Consider the following 22,430-nt stretch of genomic DNA (forward strand, 5'->3'; position numbering starts at 1 on the left):
CTGATGGAGAAATTAGCTTCACCTGCTTATTGTTGCTATGCTGCTTTGATTCACAATATTCCCTAGTGCATCAAAGAAAAAGTATTTGCTGTTATTTGGTTTTAATATCCACATTTTTGTGTCTGCTCTGACACAGTTTGGCTTTCTGTTCCTGAGTTCTGTTAAGTTCAGTTTTTATAGGTGGTCTTTGGAATAAGCATTTTGCAATTTGAATTTACCAGTCATCAGCAGGTCAGATTTAGCACTTAGTTTCAGCTATATGGACATGCAGCTTAGAAAATCTTATTAAACTAACAATTAGTCACATGTACACAGTGTATCTCTGCATAGGATCAAGAGCAACATCTTATAAATAATTCTTTATTTGAGATATCCTCCCCTTTATATTACAGAAATATCTGAGATAAAGCTGGTTGTAAACACTTTAACTTTGTGCTTGTGTTCCTAATGCTCTAGGAAAAATGAGCTATAAACCCTTCTGTAGGCTGTCACTTTAGGGCAATGTTTCTTAAACTGTGTTCCACGGCCCACCGGTGTGCTGCAAGGCAGTTGGAAGTGTGCCACAGAGAACAACAGAATTCAAAATGGCCACCCTTAAAGGGGCAGGCGATCTTTTTTTCTCAATAACTTTCCCAACTTTTTTCCCTCTAACTTTCCCCCCGACCTTTCCCCTCTCCCCAGCCTTTTTCACCTTCCCCTCAACAAAAAATCCTTGATGTTGCTCATAAAAAAAATATTACTTGGTGTTCCTCGGTCTTAAAAAGTTTAAGAAACACTGTCTTAGGGAATTAGTGCGCTCCAGTGAAAAGGGTGTTAAAGGAGCTCAACAGACCTGATTTTTTCCTAGTCTGCTGTCTGACCATCAATAAGCAACATTATCCCTGTGACTCCATTTCATCATCTGCAAAATAGGGATACTCTTACTTACCCTCTTTTGTAAAGAGCTATGAGCTATATGGATGAAAATCTGCATGAAAGTTACTATGATCAATTTTGTTTCTACAAGGGTATAGTACATTTTTACCTCAAACTATAACCATCTTCTAGGCTACGTCTACACTGGCCCCTTTTCCGGAAGGGGCATGTAAATTTCACTAGTCGTCGTAGGGAAATCCGTGGGGGATTTAAATATCCCCCGCGGCATTTAAATAAAAATGTCCGCCGCTTTTTTCCGGCTTTTAAAAAAGCCGGAAAAGAGCGTCTAGACTGGCCCCGATCCTCCGGAAAAAGTGCCCTTTTCCGGAGGCTCTTATTCCTACTTCAAAGGAATAAGAGCCTCCGGAAAAGGGCACTTTTTCCGGAGGATCGGGGCCAGTCTAGACGCTCTTTTCCGGCTTTTTTAAAAGCCGGAAAAAAGCGGCGGACATTTTTATTTAAATGCCGCGGGGGATATTTAAATCCCCCGCGGATTTCCCTACGACGACTAGTGAAATTTACATGCCCCTTCCGGAAAAGGGGCCAGTGTAGACATAGCCCTAATGTATAAATCTATACATAGAGGTATGTTGTTATTTTAATGAGACTTGTCAAAAGCACCCACATGAAAAACAATTCTTCCAGGCAAAATGAAGCACCTATTCACCGAAAAGGAAAACTGGCTTATTAATAAAATAAAAAGACTGTAATTTTAACCATGACTTTTTTAAACATAATGTTTTTATATGCAGAAACCATCTTTAATTTGCTTTAGGAATTCAGACTGTGCAATATTTCAAACCCTTCCAGCTCTGACAAACCTTTCTTTCTCCACCCATACCCCCAAAAGTTCCAAAATATTATTTCCCAGTGGTTAACGCTAGCTGTTCCCTGTTTCATGTCCATTGAGAAGCTCTGGTTCTATATTTCCTCATAAGCTGAATTCATCTCTGAAAAATTGTAAATACCATATGTGGTTAGAAATAAGGGCTTATACATTATCATTGGTCTGTTTTACCTTCATTTGATTAAGAGGAAGTGACATGGAGATACAAGGAGCAGATCCCCAGATGGTATAAATTGCTGTAGCTCTGTTGACTTCAACAAACTTTACTGACTTCAAAAGGACTATGACTTTTCTTGGTTGAAAAATGCTGATTTGTTGGAAGCTAAACATTTGTAGTAAAGGAATGTGTTTGGTTTTGATGAACCTCTGCAGGAAGTTTTCCCCATGGCCAGTGTTTGGGAGAGAATCCATCCCAGACTAGGCAATAACCCAGTGATTGGGGCACACTCTCAGAGTGCCTGACCCACTGTGCTATTGGTTATGTTGGGGGAGTGAGTGAGCATGTGTAAAGATTTTGAAAGGTGTTGGTTCCATCCCACATCAGAATGCAAATAAATTTCAAAACCTCATTTTTTCCCCCACAATAGAATTTTTCTTCGTCAGTCAACCCTATTGAGCAACACCCTCCCCTCCCCCAATCTCTTCCTAAGAGGCTTTTTATGTTCTATCTCTATGTCCCTATTTTTTGGAATTTAGCTCTATTTTGCTGTGGTGTTGTCAGGCCATTTCTCCTTGTGCATTTATAGGTTTAAAAAGCTGTTTTAACCAAAGCTGTGTGAGGTCAATCAAAACAGAGATGAGGGAATTTAGGAAAACAGAAGGATATGACTGCCGTGGAGAACAGAGAAATGAAAGTTTAATCAAAGTATTTTAATTCCCAACGATATCAGTCTGAGTTCAGATCTTAGCCTGACATGGATATTGGTTCTCTTTCACCTGTCAGTCCCTTGGCATGACTCTCACTGGCTCCCTGTCTGCTCGGCGTGGCAGGGGTGGGGAGGATGTTGATAGCTCTTACAAAATAACATAGGCGAGGAGAATCCGGTGAAGAGCTATCAGCCATGTCCTACCCGCATCTGTGCAGATCTGTGGCTCTTGGTCCTCCGTGGAAGTACTTTTGTAAGGCTGAGGAGAAAGAGGCATGCCACAGGGCTGGCTCCTTCAACTTCTTTTGTGTTGTTTGCCAGTTGGGTCTGTGGGAAATGAAAGATTCTCTCAACTCCACAATAGTCACAGCTGTTTAGGGTAAGAAAAATCTGTATGCAAGAAGTTTCTTAGGGTATGTCCACACTACCCCGCTAGTTCGAACTAGCGGCGTAATGTAGGCATACCGCACTTGCAAATGCAGCCCGGGATTTGAATTTCCTGGGCTTCATTTGCATAAGCGGGGAGCCGCCATTTTTAAATCCCCGCAGGTTCGAACCCCATGTAGCGCGGCTACACGGGGCTCGAACTAGGTAGTTCGGACTAGGATTCCTATTCCACGAGGTGTACCGGTAGTTCGGAATAGGAACCTAGTCCGAACTACCTAGTTCGAGCCCCATGTAGCTGCGCTACACGGGGTTCGAACCAGCGGGGATTTAAAAATGGCGGCTCCTCGCTATGCAAATGAAGCCCGGGAAATTCAAATCCCGGGCTTCATTTGCAAGTGCGGTATGCCTACATTACCCTCCTAGTTCGAACTAGGAGGGTAGTGTAGGCATACCCTTAGAGACTTAGAACTTGCAGACCAATTACACAAGCCAAATACACAGAGAAGGATTGGAATTCCACTTCTTTCACAAGTTTAATTCTCATGCTAATGGTCTAAATTGTGATATCAGATGGCTTGCACATTATCCACCAAAGGGTATGTCTACACTATAGCATTATTTTGAAAAATTTTATTTTGAAATAGTTAATTCGAAATAAGTTATTTTGAAATAATGTGTCTACACACAAAATGCACTAAATGGACACTGATTTGGAGTTAAGGGTAGCCAGAACCAGGTCAGGGTTAGGGCATCAGATAAGGAGTGTATTTGTGTGGCTGTTGCCTGAGGCTATCTGAGGCCTGTACTTAAAGGGACACCCCCCATCCCCGGGCAGCCGGTTCTCAGGTGTCCCTGATTGCTTGCCTGGCTTCCACTTACCCCTCCCTAACCCCTCTTCCTACTGGCAAATAAAATACATATATTTTCAAAAATATAAACTCTCTTTATTTAACAAAATGGGGGGGGGGAATGAAACTCTGGGGACACTGGGAAAAGGGGGCGGGAGAGGGGAGGGGGAAAACTGGAAGAGGGAGCTGGAACGGGGAAGCAAGGGAAACAAGGATGAGGGGAAGCTCAAGGCTTGGGGTGGGGGTCTCACTGGGCCAACTGTCTCCCAGCAAGGAGGGTGTGGGGGCCTTGATGTCCCCAAGGGGATGGGGAGGAGGGTGTGGAGGTTGGGGTGGGGGGTGTGGAGATTGAGGAGGAGGGTGTGGAGGTTGAGGAGATAGAGGCGGGAGGGGGAGGAGTGGGAAGAGGAGCGGGAGCTGGGGCGGCAGCAGGCACTGTAGCGGCACAAGGCAGCACGCTCTGCACCAGGGTCTGCAGATGGACACAGATGGCACGACCCTAGGCAAGCAGCTCCCGCCGAAACTCCCAGTTATTCTGCACCTTCTGCTCCATGGTGCAGTGCAGGGCTCGCAGGGCCCCCAACTGCTGGTCTTGGTACCCCTGCAGTGTTCGGCTGGACCTGCTGAGCCCTTGGGTACGGGAGGATGTCCCGGGTGGGGTTGTGCACCCTACACACGCAGCTGGTGCAGCTGTGGAGAAAGAAGAGAAGTGGTCAATTCTCCCTGGGGACACAGTGGATGAAGCCCAGCCCCCCTCTGTGAGGTGAGGATGACCGTGCCCTGCACCGTCAGAGCTGCTGTGCTTGCACAGAGGCCATCGTCGGAATGTCCTGTTATCCCCAGGAGTGGGAGCTGCCCCGAGACCACACCCATGACCCTAGTGCGGCCACGGTGGAGGGGAAATGTCCCCTACCTCTGTATAGAGGGGGCTTGTGAAGGGAGGGCATCCTGCTGTGTCCTGCCCCAGGGTCAGGAGCATGTCAGATCTCTTCACACCCGTGTATGGCTATCAGGCCCCGGTTCCTGAGTGGCACGCAGCTGGAGCCACCTGCGCAGGGGTGGCATGGCATGTGCTCGCACATGCACAGGTTGCTGCGTGATCTGTGGTAAGCAAGGCCCACGCGCGTGGTCCCTGGTCTCCTTCCCCACCCCCTGCAGGAAGGGGACAGTGATGGCACTTACATGATGTAGCCTCCCTGTATGACCCTGGTGACTCCGCTGCTGGGACAGCTCAGAGGTCCTGCCGGCATGGCATCCTCTGTAGCGGCTCCTCCTCCGTGCCCTGGTCAGGGCCCTCTGCTCCCAGCTCGCTGCCCCCTGGGCTGGCATGGACTGTCCCGCACCCTAGGATGCAATCCAGGGCCTTGAAATAGGGGCAGGTGTGTAGCCCTGTTCGGGAGATGCTCCGTGTGGCCATGTCATATCCCTACCGCAATTCTTTAATTTTCATGCGCACCTGTTCTGGGGTGCGCATGTGGCCTTTAGTGGCCATGGTGGCAGCTATGCAGCTGTAGACGGCTGCGTTCCTCCATCTAGAGCGGAGATCATGGATGTTGGAGGCCTCCCCCTAAACCTCAATGAGGTCCATGATCTCCGCACTAGTCCAGGATGGCGCCTGCCTTCTCTGGCCCCTGGCTGGCTCCTGGGAGCTGAGGGACTGGGCATTGGAGGGCTGGCTGGATCTGGCTACCCAACTTATCTTGGGGCCACTGTGTCAGGGTCAGTGACTACTGGCTCTGTGCTTGCAGGCCTGTAGCTGGCACATGCAGTGTGGGCAGAGTCTACCCCTTTAAGGGCTCTGGGGCTGGGAGAGAGGAGAGGAGTTTTCCTGGTTTGGCCCAGAGTGGCCACCAGGGCTCCCTGGGAAGAGCTGGAGGCCCCCTATTTCAAAATAAGCATCTATACAGCACTTATTTTGAATTAGCTATTTCAAATTTGGCATTATTCCTCATAGAATGAGGTTTAACTAATTCGAATTAAGCACCCTGCTATTTCGATTTTATTTCGAAATAGCGGTTTGCCTGTATAGATGCTATTAAAGTTAATTTGAAATAACGGCTGTTATTTCGAATTAACTTTGATATGTAGACATACCCAAACAAACAATGAAGGTGCCAATGGTTCTTGACATTTGTGTAGATTCTGGTGCTAGTACTCTTCCTTTCCTAGTGCATACTAATGGCTCTTATCAGCCTCTTTTAACTATTCAGTCTTTAAGATGCTAATAGACTATTAGTTGTTTTTAAATTTTTTCCTGTTACAGAGTGGCTTGGCTAACTCTTTGAAACTTATCTACCCACTGTTCCCTCCCTCCCTCCCTCCCTCCCCTCCAATTTTTTTCCTTCTCTCCCTTTCCCACTCCCTCCTTCTCTTATTTATTCTTGGTTCTACACTTCGGTCATCTGAAGAAGTGGGCTATGCCCACAAAAGCTCGTGATGCCATCTACATGTTTTGTTAGTCTTTAAAGTGCTACTAAACTGTTGCTTTTTAAGTTTTTCCTGTTATAGACTAACTCGGCTACCTCTCTGAAACTTTTACACATTTTCGATTCGTTTTAATTTAGTAACTTACTTTGGTTTGTCTATTTTTACTTGCAGCCACTTAACTCCTACTGCTTGTACTTAGTGAAAAAAAAAAAGTATTTTCCTTAACAGGCCCAGTGTAAATAATTGTTACCTGAGGGAGCCACCACTGTGCATATCTCTTTCATTGATAAAGGGAGCTTACCTAATGAGCTTTCACTGTGTAAAACTTTTAAAGACTGCTTTGTTCAGGGTTTTGATCACTTTCTGTGTACCGGTTTCCTGAGTGATGTGCCCTAGAGCTGCGTCCTCCCAGAGCTAAGGTGGTTCAGTATGTGCGTTGCTCTGCAGTGGCAGGGTGGTAACCCCAACTCTATGAATGATCTGGGGGAAACTAGAGGATCTAGCCCATCAAGCCAGGATGGTGAGAAGCCCTAGAGAGCATGAATGTTGATGTCAGTGGCATGATCAGCACACTGAGGAAAAATCCCAAAAGGACTTCTATGACTGCACCCCATCGTACACATACCAGGATGACCGTAGCAAAGCAGGTAGTAAACCATATTCGTGTTATGAAGAGCTGATTAGATGCTTTCTTTCTGTAACACCCTGGTCAGCTGCCTCTGTTCCTCCTGTCATGAATGGGCCATTTATAAAGTTCTGGGGCTAATGCAATTAACAGTTCATTGTTCTAGATCCAAACATCTGAGATTATTTCTTCCTGCCTGATCCAACTAAGGGCAAATATTTAGGAGTAGAGGTACAGTATCTTGGATAGAATTCCTCCACTGAGTCATATTCAGAAATCTCTAAGAATTTAAGGGACTAGGAGTGACTTTCCAAGAAATAGTAAATGGTTTGGTAGTCATACACAGAAGTAAATTACAGCTATAGGTTCTCAAAAACCTTTTAACTGAAGAATAATTGGCAAAATATCATGAGTACATCCAGGAAAATAATTCATGCATTGCACTAAAAGGTGCTATTAAAACTTGTTTTGAAAGAAGCAGTGATATAGTCACTAATTATAAGTATAGTCTGAGATGTTTTAAAAATATTCTTGTGAAATTACTGTAGATTACAATGATGTAGAGGAGTCCAAAATTTAGATTCAATAGTTGGTTTATTGTAGGAGTGTGGAACCTTTCTTGGGATGGGGGCTACTGACTCACAGAAAAATCAGTCGGAAGCCGCACACAAGTGAAAAGAAAAAGCAAAGAAACAACTCCCCCTCCAAAAAACCTCTCATGGATGTGGAAAGAAGGAGAAAGAAACTCCCCACTTCCCCTCACACACCAGAGCCTGGGGGAGCCAGTTTAGTAGATTTTGTGTGCTCCAGCTCTGTTATGGGGGGGCAGGGGGGAGGCTGGAGCACCAGCACAAGCTCCCCAATGCTGAGCCTCAGGGATCAGATTCAGGCAAACCAGGGACTATATCTGCCCCCCTCCCCCTGGCCTAAGCTTCCTCACCTCTGGTTTATTTTATTACATAATGACAACAAGATCTCAAATATAAAATGATTGGGCATTTCTAGCAGACTTACTTTCTTATTTGTTAATTAGCCCCCTCTGAAATGGGATAATGTCATCTTGAGTGCTGAGAGAGGCTTAGGGTAGTGCAATCCAGAATTATCCTGAGCTGGATTATCAACCGAGTCACTAAACATGGCCAGATTGGTTAAGGAAACACTTTTGGGCTGCTTACCTGTTTGAAGAGCAAGCCTCATAAACCCATGAATAATTTCACCAATAGAATTACCTTACTGGGAATTTGCGTTTGTTTTCTGAAGTAATTTTCTGTCATTGTGGCATGTCAGCAAAAGAAACCCCTGCAAAGTAAATTTATCTGCCAATTACACCATTTTTACCTGCTGGCAATGATGGCAGTTGATGCAGAAGGAAAATGTCATAAATCAAATACACAGAAGAAACTGCAAAAAACATTGAAAACAGCAATGTTAAGAGGGTAATAAATACTAAACTGTCTGTTTGCAATACCATTATGCATTAAAGAAATATTGTGATGATTTTGAAGGAGAAAATATACTGTTAAACATATTACAAAGAGTAATTACAGGAAATTACATTTAGTTACCATTGAGTCAGAGCTCACAGAAAAGCACTTGAGCCAAACTGCAGGCTGAGCAGTTTTCCACAGAGGAACGTATATGGGAAGGCTTACACTATACATGGGATCGAAACTCAGAGATCAGTCCACCAGCGGGCAATTTAGCAGAGCTAGTGAAGAGCCACCGAATCGACCACAGATAGTGGCCGATTGGAGAGCTGTAGTCTATTGCTGACGAAAAAGAGTAAAATACATTGATGGGGGAGTTTCTTCCCTCCAGCCCCACAGTAACTCAATTTAATGTAAGTCGACTCCCATTACCTTATTCATGTAGCTAGATTGCGAACCTTACTGCAGTAGTGTAGACATAGCCTTTAATGTTGAGGAGTAGACCTTTAGCTGGTATAAACTGTCTTAGCCCTTCTTTCTTCATTGGAATTTATACCAGTTGAGGCTCTGATTTCTAAGTATCTATGCTGATTTGCACTACTTGAGTAACTGGACTAGGCTCTTTGATATTAGGTATTTTAGTGTTTAATCTGATTACTAGCCTGTTTTTCTTTCAAAGGAGTCTGGCAATCTCGTCTTAAATGTTGATTTTATTGTGATGCTTACAAGGGCAACTGGAGTTCTGAGACTGGTATCAATCATGCTGACCATCTGTCTCAGTGTATCCTTGTGGTCCCCAGGCTGTCTCCACCAAAAAGTTGACAATTTAAGTATAAGACATTGTCTCTTTGCTCTGAGTTTCCAAGATGCCTTGTATACTGGGATCTTGGCATGTGTCCAGCTCTTAGGTGCTTGTGATAAGTAATTCATTTAATTAACCAAACACCAAACTCTGTGGAGCAATTCATAGATTCTATGCAAGTGAAACTAGAATGTTGGGAATAGTTTGGGCTGTGTTTTGGAGCAGGTAGGGAAGGATATCTGATTGCAGGTTGGCAACAGGATGAACCTGCTAAATGGTTAACAGCAGCATTTTGAGTATGACTAATGTGCAATAGAGGGATAGAGCCTGATGGGTCTCCAGGTGAGATAAGCAACAGCATAGCTTACGCTTTTTAATCCCTCCCATGCCACATCCCCATGTATATTTAAGGATGTACATTAGAGAGCAAGGCCATTTAAATGGACTATTGTGGCTAGGAAGTTTGTGAGTGGCTGCTTTCTATGGCAAGCAATCTTCATGCAGTGCTTAAAGACCGACATAGGGATAACTAAAGATAATTTGTCCCCTGTTCTTTATCTCATGCATGTTCATTTCACTGCTACCAAATACTAAATCACATACCTTAATGTGATCTAGCAGCCTGGTCCTTATTTTGCTCTAGTTTTACCCCGAGTAATGCCATTGGCTAGAGTAGAGCTAGTCCTGATAGTCGGAATCCTGCCCTTTGTATTATTTTTGCTTCTTGCTATATTGCCATTACTGTCCTCTTGCCTTTCCTGCTTTTCTCTCAGGGTGTCCCTATACTGTAACCAAAGCGCGTGATTAAGGTTTGCTTAGATATACATGAGCTAGCTTGAACACTGGCATAGAACACAAACCATTTTCCAGTGTTCTGGTTGGACTTGTACTGCCTGTTCTGAAGTCCATGCTGATACGACTTCACTGCTTCAGTGCCTTAGCTCACTACAGTAAAGCTAGCTCAGCTGTGTCTACACAAATTGCAATCACAGCCCAGTGTATCCCTTAGTTAATCTCCTTTCCCAATCCTGCCTCCATGTTTCATGCTTACAATCTCTGGGTTGGATGCTTCAGTCATTTTTGCACATTTATGAAACTCTCCCAACTTGGTTGATAACAAAAACACAATCGTGTGATTCCTCAACAGTAGTGTTAAAAAGTTAATTAAATAAATTGAAATGGAAAATATACAGGGGTTTTTTGCCCCCTAAGTAAGATAGGGTATGTCTACACTACCCCGCTAGTTCGAACTAGCGGGGTAATGTATGCATACCGCACTTGCTAATGAAGCCCGGGATTTGAATTTCCCGGGCTTCATTAGCATAAGCGGGGAGCCGCCATTTTTAAATCCCCGCTGCTTCGAACCCCGTGCAGCGTGGCTACACGGGGCTCGAACTAGGTAGTTCGGACTAGGTTCCTATTCCGAACTATCGTTACTCCTCGTGAAACGAGGTGTACCGGTAGTTCGGAATAGGCACCCTAGTCCGAACTACCTAGTTCGAGCCCCGTGTAGCCGCGCTGCACGGGGTTCGAAGCAGCGGGGATTTAAAAATGGCGGCTCCCCGCTTATGCTAATGAAGCCTGGGAAATTCAAATCCCGGGCTTCATTAGCAAGTGCGGTATGCATACATTACCCTCCTAGTTCGAACTAGGAGGGTAGTGTAGACATACCCATAGGGAAGAGAGCAAGAGCCAATCAAATAGGGAGGGAAAGAAAGCTACAGATGTTTGACCATTTTCCTTGATTAAAGGGACATAGCTAGGGGAAAACCCAGAAAGCTAACGGTCTCCAAATAACAGAGCAGTTTTATTGTCCTACATAGCTAATTTGTGGGCACTCTTCTATTGGAGCTATATAGAAATTTAGAACTTTCTAATCTCTGCTCTATCTCCAAGGTAGCATATTAGTTAGTTTAAACTGTAAAGAGGAGGTGGTGGAAATTTTGCCCTGCCATAATTCATTTTGCCCAGTAATAATTCACAATAACGGTTTCAGAGCTAGCCATGAGAATCTGTGATATTCGGTCAGGCCATGTTTCTCTTTTTTATAGGTGAAAGGCCAATTGTAATTTATACCTAAAGCTCAATATCTATCAGATTTCTCTAGGTCTGGTTTAAATCAGTTTAGCTGTCCCTTTTTTCTGTGTATAATGCTTCAGTGAGCAAATAATGATGGATGCCTGTAAAAGAGTCTATAGAATGCTGACTGGAATAGAAGATCTTTCCTTTCTCATGGAATAAAATGGCGCAAAACCAATATTTCTAAAGCACGTGAAAAGTGTGTCCTTTTTGTTGACAAATTTAAATCTTCAATGGAAAATATAGATTTCTTCTGTGAATTTTGTTTTATCCACCTCTGTGACGCATCATTGCAAGATGATTTGATGGAGCTTATTCATCATTTCTAAGGTCAGAATGTGGACATATTTTGCTCTGTTCCACAGTGCTTGCCAAGAAAACCTTCTTACTGAGTGTAAGTAATCATAATCAAAGTATGCTACATTGTAATTTTCTATTTCATGAATCACTAACTTCCCTTTAAATATAATTGCTATTTGGATATTAGAAATCCTTATGCATGTCAGATATTAAATGTTAAAATGCCCTCTTTTAAAAAGAAATCTCCTGGTTACATGAAATTAGAAATAAATGTAGAAAGGCAAAATGCTTAAAATCAGTTACAATATAGGATTACCTTTCTAATAATTAAGAACCGGGTGGTGTGATGTATCTAGAAATGAGTTATTCTTTGAAAGCATCCATTAACTATTTTAAATACAATTTTTAATAAAATATTTAGGGAACATGATCCACTTGAACACAAAATCAGTGTGATCAGTGATATCTGAATTATTGATGTTGAAGATGACACATGCATTTCACAGTTCATTAAAACAATGTTTAACTCCTTACTATTTATAAAGTTCCTTAATGAATGAGAATGATCTAGTACTACGGTCAAAACCTCACATATCCTAAAGTACCCTCTACATTCATTATTTTAATTGATATGTTATAATGGTTTCTTACCCTGAAACTATCTTAGACATTCTTTGGCTAAAATTAGTGTCTAGGGTTTTCAATTTAGTTACATAGGCTGTGATCATGGTTAGTGTAGGAGAACAATGCTATAAATCAATTCCAATCAGAGTGCTATTGTTGATTGGTCTGCTGTGTTCAGCCTTAGAGAAATACCTTGACTCTGCCTTCATTTCCCCATAGTATACAACAGGGATAATGCCACCTCGGAGGGATTGTGTGGATGTTCCCTGATATTTGTGCAAAGCTGTGAAAATGTTCGCTGATTTGTATGTATTGAGAGACACTGAATATTCCTCATTTTTCTGCAGAACATTATAGCTTACACTCGGTTGTATTGCAATATCAGAGGATGAGGAGGAAGGAAATAAACTGTCATTGTGTTCTTCAAACTCATGTGATATGAGACATACAACCATCATATCAAAGCCAATGGCTACAAATATGATGGAAAAGCAAAAGCTTTGCAGTTGGAGAAAGTACCAACTGTCTTGGCAAAAGCTGTAGGCAAGGGGACTCACTCATATGGCGGATGAATTCCAAAAGTTTCTTTCTGACAGTTGGAAGAGCATTGACCAATACACACTCGAGAAGGAGAAAACTCTGTTACTGTGAATATTCTGTCCTGGGGGTAACCCTTCAGGTTTGCCTACTGACCACAGATTTGGTGAGTCCAAACTTGAATTTCACTTCCTGCCTGTGAACTGAAAAAGAGACTCTGTCGTGCAGGACACTGTTGGGAAACTGACATTTCTTTTATAATCTGGGCCGTACAAAAAGTAGCAGTTGACTTCAGTGTGGCTGGGATTTCATCTCCAGACCCTTAAAACTAACATTAAACCATAGTCCTAACATGACAATGACACACACATGTGCTGTCAAAGATAGCTATCCTGATCACCATGTTTAAGTTCAGTTCAGCAAACTAGTTCAAGGATCCTCAGATTTCCATGAAGCCCTAGATGATAAACATGCCTCAACTATTGATTTGAGTGAAGAAACATTCTGAAAACCGAGGCAGTAGGCATTACTTTAAACTGAATGTTCCTGACTCTGCAATCTACAAACTATCAGTCAGACCTTTAAAGGGATCTCAAGAATGTGAATAATTTCCAAGTATGATGTTTGGTTAGAAGGTTGCCATGGAAACAGTGCTTATTTGCCAGCACTGGAATAGAAGTCAGTCATGAACATCAGAAGAGAGCATGTTATTTTACTGACCCATCCATTTCCTGCCTCCATCATGACAGCTTGAAGCTAGAGTTAGCTAACATCACCATAGTATATACTACAGTACTGTATGTCATTTCCATCAGGAAACTAAATGGCAGGTGCAAAGTCAATTTCTTCCTGTATGGTATTGGAATTCACTGAGAATAACAAGCCTTCAAGCTCACAGTTGATTAGTGGGGAGGGTATTCATGTATTAAATCCTGTTTAAAGGAATTTGTCCAAGTTGCATTATATCATACTCTAAATGGATAACACAGCATGCTAGCTGCCTCAGTGCATATCTTATAAACAGCATATCAGACAGGGGATCTACCTTAAGGAATTACTGTAAACTGTGGTGAGAAACAGTACTGGAATTGAACATGAAAAAACAAATATTTTTCAACCATTATGCAAAAAACTGTAGGGATATGGCTACACTGTCTTTTTTTTCTGAAGAAGTATGCAAATAGCGCTCACATTTGCATACCTTCTTCTGTTTTTTCCCCGGAAGAGACTTTTCTACCATTTGGCCCTGTCTACATGGGGCCAAATGTTAGAACCCCCCCTTCAAAACCCCCCTGTAAATCTCATTTTACAAGGAAAAAGGGGGCTTTCGAAAGAGGTTTCTTTTCCAACATTTGGCCCCATGTAGACGGGGCCAAATGACAGAAAAGCCTCTTCCAGAAAACAAACGGAAGAAGGTATGCAAATATGATTACTATTTGCATACCTCTTCTGAAAAAAAACCCCCTATCCTAGCTGCTTGACACTAATTTGACAAGGCTACAGTCTGCTGCCACCATTACTACAGTGAGTCACCTAATCCTACTTGAGAATAGGTTGAAGTGAAATAGACTTGTGACATTTTAACTACTTTCTACACTAGCAATCTTTCATTGCTACCATTAGTATCAATGGATATGTGTGTGTGTGTGTGTGTCATTCTCCTGTGATCTAAGACAGGAAAAGTAATTCCACTGAAAGTGCCGATGGTGGCACTTATGTGAACTATTGTGAGTGAAGAATCTAAAGTGAAGAAAAACTTTTTAAAGGAGAAATTCTGTATTGTATCATTTCTGTCTATGGCACATTTAAACTGTGAGTTTAACATGACAAAGACATTTAGCCCAGTGTGCAGTAATTAGACAAGTTGTTATTAAGTAGATATATCTTTGGGTAGTAAATATATGGCTTGCTTTCTCTCTGGATGGTTTGTACGTTTGAGAGCTCAAGATTTTTCACAAATCAAATCAAATATGAATCATTACGAAATAGCATTTCCCACTAGTGTCTTGGGCATAGATTTTTACTTGGAAAAACGGCAGTGGTGATGGTGTGAGATGGTCTTTGGGCAAAATCTTACAATTACATGCAAACTCACTGCTCCATGAAAATAGCAGGCACTTTGCATATTGACCATGCATGTCCCAGCTGCTCAGGGAATTTGTGTGTGCTCTTGGACAACTGGGATGCAATTGGCACTCTCTCTGGGGCTGCAGAACTAGCCACTGACAGCGGGGTGGTAGAAATGATCTGATTTTACTAGAATTGATATTCCAAGTGTCTGGATTTGCCACCTGCTTCTCTTTGCCATTATAACTCACTAATGCATGGGGGTGATTTTCTGCTAGAACTGCTTGACATTTTTTGGAAATTCAAATTTTGATTTTTTTTGTTAAGTGGAAAACATATGAAATCCTCATGGAACATTATACTCCAGTCCCATTTGTTCTCACCAGGTCTGCTCTCAGTCATTTTCCCCTTTCTTCTGTTTCTTTTTTGTGCAATGGGACTTTGAGTTTGGGTTGCTGACCTTTGCATACTGCATAGTCTGTTTTATAAGTGGTCTTGTACGCTCAGGTGGCAGCTGACTGCAACTTTAGGGTCTGGAAAGGAATTTCCCCTTCACAGATGACTGAACATGATCAAGCAGGATGAGTTTCTGATTTCACTGAGCAGCCTGTTGGTTATACTGCACTCTACACTTTCCCTGAAATCTTGTCTCTTACTTTTATGAGGATGCAATGACTAAGGCTGCGTCTAGACTGGCAAGATTTGCCACCCATCTACACCGGGCCGAGTTTCCTTATTACCCGGAAGGGCCCCTGCCAGTGGGCTAAGAGCTTGGACTCCCCACTAGGCAGCAATAGTAGGACTTGCTCGCCCGGTTCGAACTCCCTCACCTGCACCTTTTTATCGTTGTAGGCCTTCTGCCCTTCTTGCGCCTTTTCTAAGTTCTCTTGTGCCCGGCCCGCCAGGGCATGGAGGGTCCCCCTCAATTTCTGTACGTACTGGGCCGCCCCCAGGGCGGGAGAGACCGACGTTTCCCAGCCCTCCTTTACAAGGTCCAAGATTCCCCGCGGTCGCCGCCTGTATAACAACTCAAAGGGGGAGTACCCGAGTGATGCCTGTGGTACCTCTCTGACGGCGAACTTCAGTGCCAGGAGCAGCTTATCCCATTCCCGGGGGTCGTCCTGTGAGAACTTCCGGAGCATCCATTTCAGCGTGCGGTTGAAGCGCTCCACAAGCCCATCGGTCTGGGGATGGTATACCGACGTCCGGAGCTTCCTAATCTGCAAGACCTTACACAGTTCCGTCATAACCTTAGAAGTTAAGTTCGTCCCCTGATCCGTCAGTAACTCTCTGGGCAGCCCGACCCATGAGAATAACTTGACCAATGCCTCTGCTATGGCGGGGGCCGTGGCTCTTTACAGGGGCACTGCCTCTGGGCAACGGGTGGCATAGTCCACGATGACCAGGATGTAACTGTGCCCGCGCCCTGATTTCTCGAGCAGTCCTACCAGGTCCAATGCCACCCGTTCAAAGGGGGTCCCCACCACGGGCAGGGGAACCAGGGGAGCCGGCGGGACCCGGGTCCCGGACGTTCTTTGGCACTGTGGGCAGGAGCTACAGAAATTCTTAATTTCCTGGTACACCCCGGGCCAATAGAATCTCTGGAGTACCTTCTGCTGGGTTTTCTCCGTGCCCAGGTTTCCGGCCCACGGGTGCTCATGGGCCAATTCCAGGACCTTCCATCGGTACGGCCTCGGAACCAGGAGCTGCCATCTTTCCTCCCCGGGAAGTTCCCTGGAGACACTCGGTACAGGCGGTCGTCTCTTACCTCGAATCGGGGCCCGTCCGGCTGGTTGGGCAGGTCTTCTCCTGGCTGCTCCCTAGTGGTGCGCACCTGCTCCCAGGCTGCCCGTAAGGTGGGGTCCTCCCATTGCTGTGTGAGGAAGTCACCTTCCTCTACCTCGAGGCGGGTGTCGACCGGTGTCCCTGCCGATGGGGCCGTCGCTGGCATGACCCCCCCCCCATCCTGCTCTCCTTGGGCTACCAGGGTCCCCTGCCCTGCTTCTGGCTCCGGTCTGGGATTCCTCCCACTGTTCCACTGCCCCAGGAGTCGTTTCAGGCCGGGCCAATCCCATCCCAGCAGGAGCGGGTATGCTAATTTAGGGCCGACGGCGACTACGCATTCCCCTTCCAGCTCCCCATCCCCTATCCGTACCCAGGTCGTAGGGTAGTAGTGGATGTCCCCGTGGACGCACCAGAGGGCTACAGGCGCGCCCCGGGTCCGCACCGGGTGTATCACGTCCCTCCGGACAATGGTCTGCCTGCACCCCGAGTCGAGTATGGCCTCCACTGGGTTCCCGTTAACCCACAGCCTTTTAATTACCTGCGCCGCGCTTGCTGCCCTCCTGTCCGGGCCTCCCGCGTGCCTCTGCCCAAGGGTGCAGTCCATCAGGGTGCAGTCCCTCTTGTAATGGCCCTCCTGGCCGCACTGATAGCAAACTACCTTCGGGGCCCCTTCGGGCGGTGGGGTTCCCGGCCCTGTCTCGGTCACCCGATCCATCTTGGCTTCCCCGCCCAATCGGCTCCACTGGGGTGCCAGCCTCCTCACCGGGAGGGGCCCCAGGGAGCTCCCGGATCCTTCCCCTGCACGCTGGGCTCCCGCGGGCTTTGTCGCCCCGGCCTCACTCCTCCGGGGTTCTCCTGGGGTCCCCGTAGCTCCTTTCCCCTCCGGCCCCTCCGCGGCTAAATAGTGCTCCATAAGGGTTACCACTTCGTCTAGGGTCTCCGGAAGATGTTGCCGCACCCACTGCTGCCCCTCCGCAGGGAGGATACGGACGTACTGCTCCAATATCACTAGGTCGGCCACCTGGACCCCCGTCTTAGTCTCGGGTTCGAGCCACCTCATCCCCGCTTCCTTTACCCGCTGGGCCACGGCTCGTGGTCGCTCGCAGGGGTCGTATTTAGCATCGCGGAACCGCCGGCGGTGGGTCTCCGGGGTGACCCCCAGCTGATCCAAAATTGCCTCTTTAACTTTGAAGTAGCATAAGGCATCACTGGCGGACATCCCCCGGTAGGCCAGCTGGGCCGGCCCCGACAAATAGGGCGCGAGGAGGGTAGCCCAATGTTCTGGCGGCCATTTCGCGGTGGTGGCCACCCTCTCGAACGTCACCAGGAAGGCCTCCGGGTCGTCATCCGGCCCCAATTTAGTGAGCCGTATGGGTAGTTGAGTGCCGACCTCCCCTCCGGCCCCTACGGCCGCCCCGGGTACCGTCACCGGCGCCCTTCGCGCCATCTGCTCCTGTCGCTCCTGGAACTGGTTGAGGAGCTGTTGCGGCGCCTGCATCTGCTGCTGCTGCTGCACTTTTTGGGTCTCCGTCCACCACTCCAGGATCTTGTTTGCCTCCATCGTCTCCTGGCAATCAACACCTCGTTAACTCTTCCCTCCCTATCCGGACCCCCGTTTCGGGGTCTATAGTGCCCACATTCTCCACCACGTGTAGGGGTTCACCCCCGTGCGGAAGGGCTTACGTCCACCCCCCTCAGTTGCCACTGTCATTAGCAACCCAATGCGCCTAGTCTCGCTTGGTTCAACTTGGCGGTTGGGGAAAGGGAGTCCGGGCCCGCCCTCTCTCCGGACCCCGACCCAGGGCCTTAAGGTCAGGGAAAGACTCCCCACCTAGCGGGGGGGGGTCAGGAACCCTAAACTCCCCCGCTCTCAGGGTCCGTGTCCCTGCCCTGGGCCACTTCTTCCCCCAGGTCCAATTGGCTCACCTGGGCTTCCCCTCCGGTCCTGCCCAGGGCCTCCAATACCGGCGTCCGCTCCCCGGCTCTTGGGGGGGTGCGTCTCCTCCGCGTCCCCCCTGCTCGCGGGCACACTGGGACCTTTTAAACTGCCCGCCGGGCACAGGCAGATGATGTCAGCCCCCTCGTCGGCCTCCGGCCCCTCCCCGGGCCGGCCTCCCCGTGACGTCTTCGCCACGTCTGCTTGTCCCCGCCCCCTCTCGGCGCGGCCTGCCGGCCCCGGCTCGTCACCCGGCCGGTGCGCCGGCCCCCCCGCTCGGGCTGCACAAGCCGCTCCGGGGGGTGAGCCTTCCCCCCACGATCGCGGCATCCCGGCAGCTTCCGGGAGGAGCGGGGCTACCCCGCCACACCAAGTCAGTGAGGGTATGTCTACACTAGAAAGTTAGTTCGAACTAACGGACGTTAGTTCGAACTAACTTTCCTATGCGCTACACTAGCGCTTCGCTAGTTCGAATTTGAATCGAACTAGCGGAGCGCTTAGTTCGAACTAGGTAAACCTCATTTTACGAGGACTAACGCCTAGTTCGAACTAGCTAGTTCGAACTAAGGGCTGTGTAGCCCTTTAGTTCGAACTAGTGGGAGGCTAGCCCTCCCCAGGTTTCCCTGGTGGCCACTCTGGCCAACACCAGGGAAACTCTATGCCCCCCTCCCGGCCCCGGACCCCTTAAAGGGGCACGGGCTGGCTACGGTGCCCGTGCCAGGTGCAAGCCTGCCAGCACCCAGCTAGCAGACCCTGCACCTGGCACGGCACAGAGCCACCCACCCGATGCCCCCCAGCCCACCCCCTCTTGCCGGGACCAGGCTGGCGGCTCCCGGGAGCTTGCCCTGGACCGCAAGAGGCGGGCACCTTCCTGGGCTAGTGCGGACATCGTGGACCTCGTCCACGATCTCCGCACTAGGCACAGGAAAGTGGCCGTCTAGGGCAGGAGAGCTGCCAGCCTGGCCACCCAGGACCAGGTGTGCATGAAAATCAAGGGGGTCCACTGAGACCCCCGACACTGAGCCCTGAGCTTACAATGGCCGTCCTGGGTCAGACCAAAGGTCCATCTAGCCCAGTAGCCTGTCTGCTCACAGCGGCCAACCCTAGGGACCCTGGAGGGGATGGACCGAAGACAATGACCAAGCCATTTGTCTCGTGCCATCCCTCTCCAGCCTTCCACAAACTTTGGGCAGGGACACCACTCCTACCCCCTGGCTAATAGGACTCCATGGACCCAACCTCCATGACTTGATCTCACTTCCCTTTAAACTCTGTTCTAGTTGTAGCCTTCACAGCCTCCTGCAGCAAGGAGTTCCACAGGTTAACTATTTGCTTTGTCAAGAACAACTTTCTCTTACTAGTTTCAAGCCTGCTACCCATTCCTTTCCTTTGGTGTCCTCTAGTCCTTCTTTATGGGAACTCAGGAAGAACTTTTCTGAATGCACCCTCTCCACCCAACCCCTGCTTTTAGAGACCTCTATCCTGTCCCCCCTCTGTCTCCTCTGTTCTAAGCTGAACAGTCCCAGTCTCTGTAGCCTCTCTTCATCTGGGACCTGTTCCCAACCCCTGATCATGTTAGTTGCCCTCCCCTCTCCCAGCCTTTCTCTTCCCCTCTCCCACCTCCTTTTCCCAGTCTCCCCCAGTTTTTTTCAATAAAGACAGAGTCAATGTTGGAAGAAACGTTATCTTTATTTTGTACATCAATAAGAAGGGGGGCTAGGGAAGGGCAAGTGGAAGGAGGTGAGGGAGGAATGGGGTACGAGCCCCCGATGGGGAGGACTGGGCTGGCTCTGCGGGCTTCTGGGGGTGGAAGCTCTCCTGCAGCCCCCCAATTACTCCCTCTCCCCAGATGGCAGCCTGCGGCAAGTGCAGCCGGGCTGATGGCCGAGTGGTGTGATGTGCCCAGTGTGGGCACTCAGGGCACTCCAAGCCAGAACTTCTTTGCAAGCGGGGCACCCCTTAGAACTGTGTGTCCGGGGTGGGGGTCGGGACCCTTTAAGCGCAGCCCTCGGCTAGCCTGAGACAGTATCTCCATGCTCTAAGTCCTCCTTTTATGCCCTGCCGGCACTGCTTCCGGCCATCATTAAGCCCTGTTCAGAGTCCACTCAATGTGGACTTGCTAGTTCGAACTAGCAAAACGCTAGTTCGAACTAGTTTTTAGTTCTAGATGCGTTAGTTCGAACTTGCTTAGTTCGAATTAACTAATTCGAACTAAGTTAGTTCGAACTAGCGCTGTAGTGTAGACGTACCCAAAGGGATTTTTCTACTCTCTCAGCATGACAAGATTCTCACATTCTCATGGTACCGATAGACCCCTACTTAGCCTCTGTCACTCACCATTGTGTGGTGATTTAATATGGCTGTTGTAGAAACAAAAATCTACCTCTAGTCTCTCTCTCTCCAAGGGTACGTCTACACTAGCACCCTCGATCGATCTAGGGAGGCTAATGAGGGCAACTGGAATTGCAAATCAAGCCCACGATTTAAATATCCCGCGCTTGATTTGCATGTTCCCAGCCGGTTGCCATTTTAGAAATTGACTAGCCCAAAGGAACTGCCCGCGTCTACACGCAGCAGTGAAACGAGATTCTGGAATAAAGCCCCTAAATCGAATTAGGTGGTAAACCTAATTCCACAAGGAATACCACCTAATTCGATTTAGGGCTTTATTCTGGAATCTCGTTTTACTGCCGCGTGTAGACGCGACAGTTACTTCGGGCTAGTCAATTTCTAAAATGGCAACCGGCCGGGAACATGCAAATCAAGTGCGGGATATTTAAATCCCAGGCTTGATTTGTAATTCTGATCACCCTCATTAGCCTCCCTAGATGGATCTAGGGGGCTAGTATAGACGTACCCTTAAATGGAATTTCATAAATGAAGTATCTAAAGTGTTATGGCATGTATGAAATCTTGATAAACATACTAATCGGAATAGCAAGAGCTTAGTGGAAGCAAAAATTTGACATTTGAGCATGGAACAGCATTAATGAGGCAGTCATTGCCTTTTTTCTATACTGAGCAGCATAAGTTCTGCGTGCAAAGAAGTAGCATCAGTTTTGAGAGAAACACATGGATGGAACCCTGTGCAGCTGTAGCAAAACATTTTGTTTTGTAGCCATAATTTGCTTGCTGTGAATGGCTTTTTAAATGTAAAGCCAAATGTAATTCCATGAAAAAATAAGAAAGCATCCTTCCTTCTGAAAATGATTAATGGAGAAATCCTTATTAATACAATGTTTTGCTCACCTCTCTGAAAGGCGTAAAGCTGCATGTGGAGAGGGAGCAAGTGTCCAGTGGGGATTATGTAGGTGTCTGAGCTGTAAAATTAATTGTGTCACTGCAGTGCTGTATGTATTTGCAAATTAATACCCATGACGTTAAGAATCAGTGCTATGGCAGAGCAGAAGAGACCTTTATTTTTAAAACTAAAGCTCTTGCATGCTCCTCTTTTTTCTCTACCTGTGACTACTGCAGACAACATTTCTGTAAATAATGATGACGCCAGTATTGCTCTTTAAGAAAATCTTATTTTCCCCTGGACAGCACAGATTATAGTACATACCTGCTTGTTGAACCCATGTCATCTCATGTGTTTAATGGTCAGACAGCAGGAAGAGGGCACCAGAGGGGTTTAGTGATGGACAGACAGTTGCTCAGCAACAGCATCAGTCAGAAGCAATACCCATGGTCCAGGCCTATTTTCAGAAGCAGAATAAATACCCACTGACTCATGAGTTATTGAAGCCATTCTTCTCAGAAAATCATTCACATATTAAATTCTTTGGTTTCATTTGCATTTCCTCTATCAAAATCTAAATAAGAATAAAATTTATGAGGTGACAGAATTATGGAGCTAATGCGGATTTGAGATGCAAACCACATGCTTTCTGGGCCAAATCCAGTTCTCCCTCACACCTCCATCTTGCCCCTTTTTACTCAAGTGAGTTTCATGGTG

General features: G+C 46.9%; 1 protein-coding gene and 1 long non-coding RNA gene across 3 annotated transcripts in view; one reads left to right on the forward strand and one right to left on the reverse strand.

Annotated features, from left to right (window-relative positions):
* Positions 1-1,487: 1,487 nt before the first annotated feature.
* On the reverse strand, positions 1,488-18,099 carry LOC106731692 (uncharacterized). 2 transcript variants are annotated; one of them, XM_089781984.1, is made up of 4 exons: positions 15,816-18,099; positions 8,254-8,316; positions 5,046-5,207; positions 3,886-4,553 (listed from the first exon to the last, which is right to left on the reverse strand). In XM_089781984.1, exon 1 carries the CDS (start codon positions 18,095-18,097, stop codon positions 16,196-16,198), a length of 1,902 nt encoding a protein of 633 aa, XP_089638110.1. In that variant the 5' UTR covers positions 18,098-18,099; the 3' UTR covers positions 3,886-4,553; positions 5,046-5,207; positions 8,254-8,316; positions 15,816-16,195. The 2 variants fall into 2 exon arrangements, with proteins under 2 accessions (XP_089638111.1, XP_089638110.1); XM_089781985.1 differs by lacking the exons at positions 3,886-4,553; positions 5,046-5,207 and adding an exon at positions 1,488-2,955.
* A 600-nt stretch (positions 18,100-18,699) lies between these two features.
* LOC149523587 (uncharacterized) overlaps positions 18,700-22,430 on the forward strand; it is a 136,147-nt gene continuing 132,416 nt past the window's right edge. Inside the window, exon 1 of the long non-coding RNA XR_016350650.1 lies at positions 18,700-18,849. This is a non-coding gene — a long non-coding RNA (uncharacterized LOC149523587). The remainder of the gene's footprint in view (positions 18,850-22,430) is intronic.

Source organism: Pelodiscus sinensis, chromosome 14, assembly GCF_052426305.1.
Source record: "Pelodiscus sinensis isolate ZL-2025 chromosome 14, ASM5242630v1, whole genome shotgun sequence".
Classification (NCBI taxonomy): domain Eukaryota; kingdom Metazoa; phylum Chordata; order Testudines; family Trionychidae; genus Pelodiscus; species Pelodiscus sinensis.

What these genes read in the sequence shown, in the direction of transcription:
- LOC106731692 (XM_089781985.1), bottom strand. Translation starts at nt 18,097, where the DNA reads ATGGAGGCAAACAAGATCCTGGAGTGGTGGACGGAGACCCAAAAAGTG.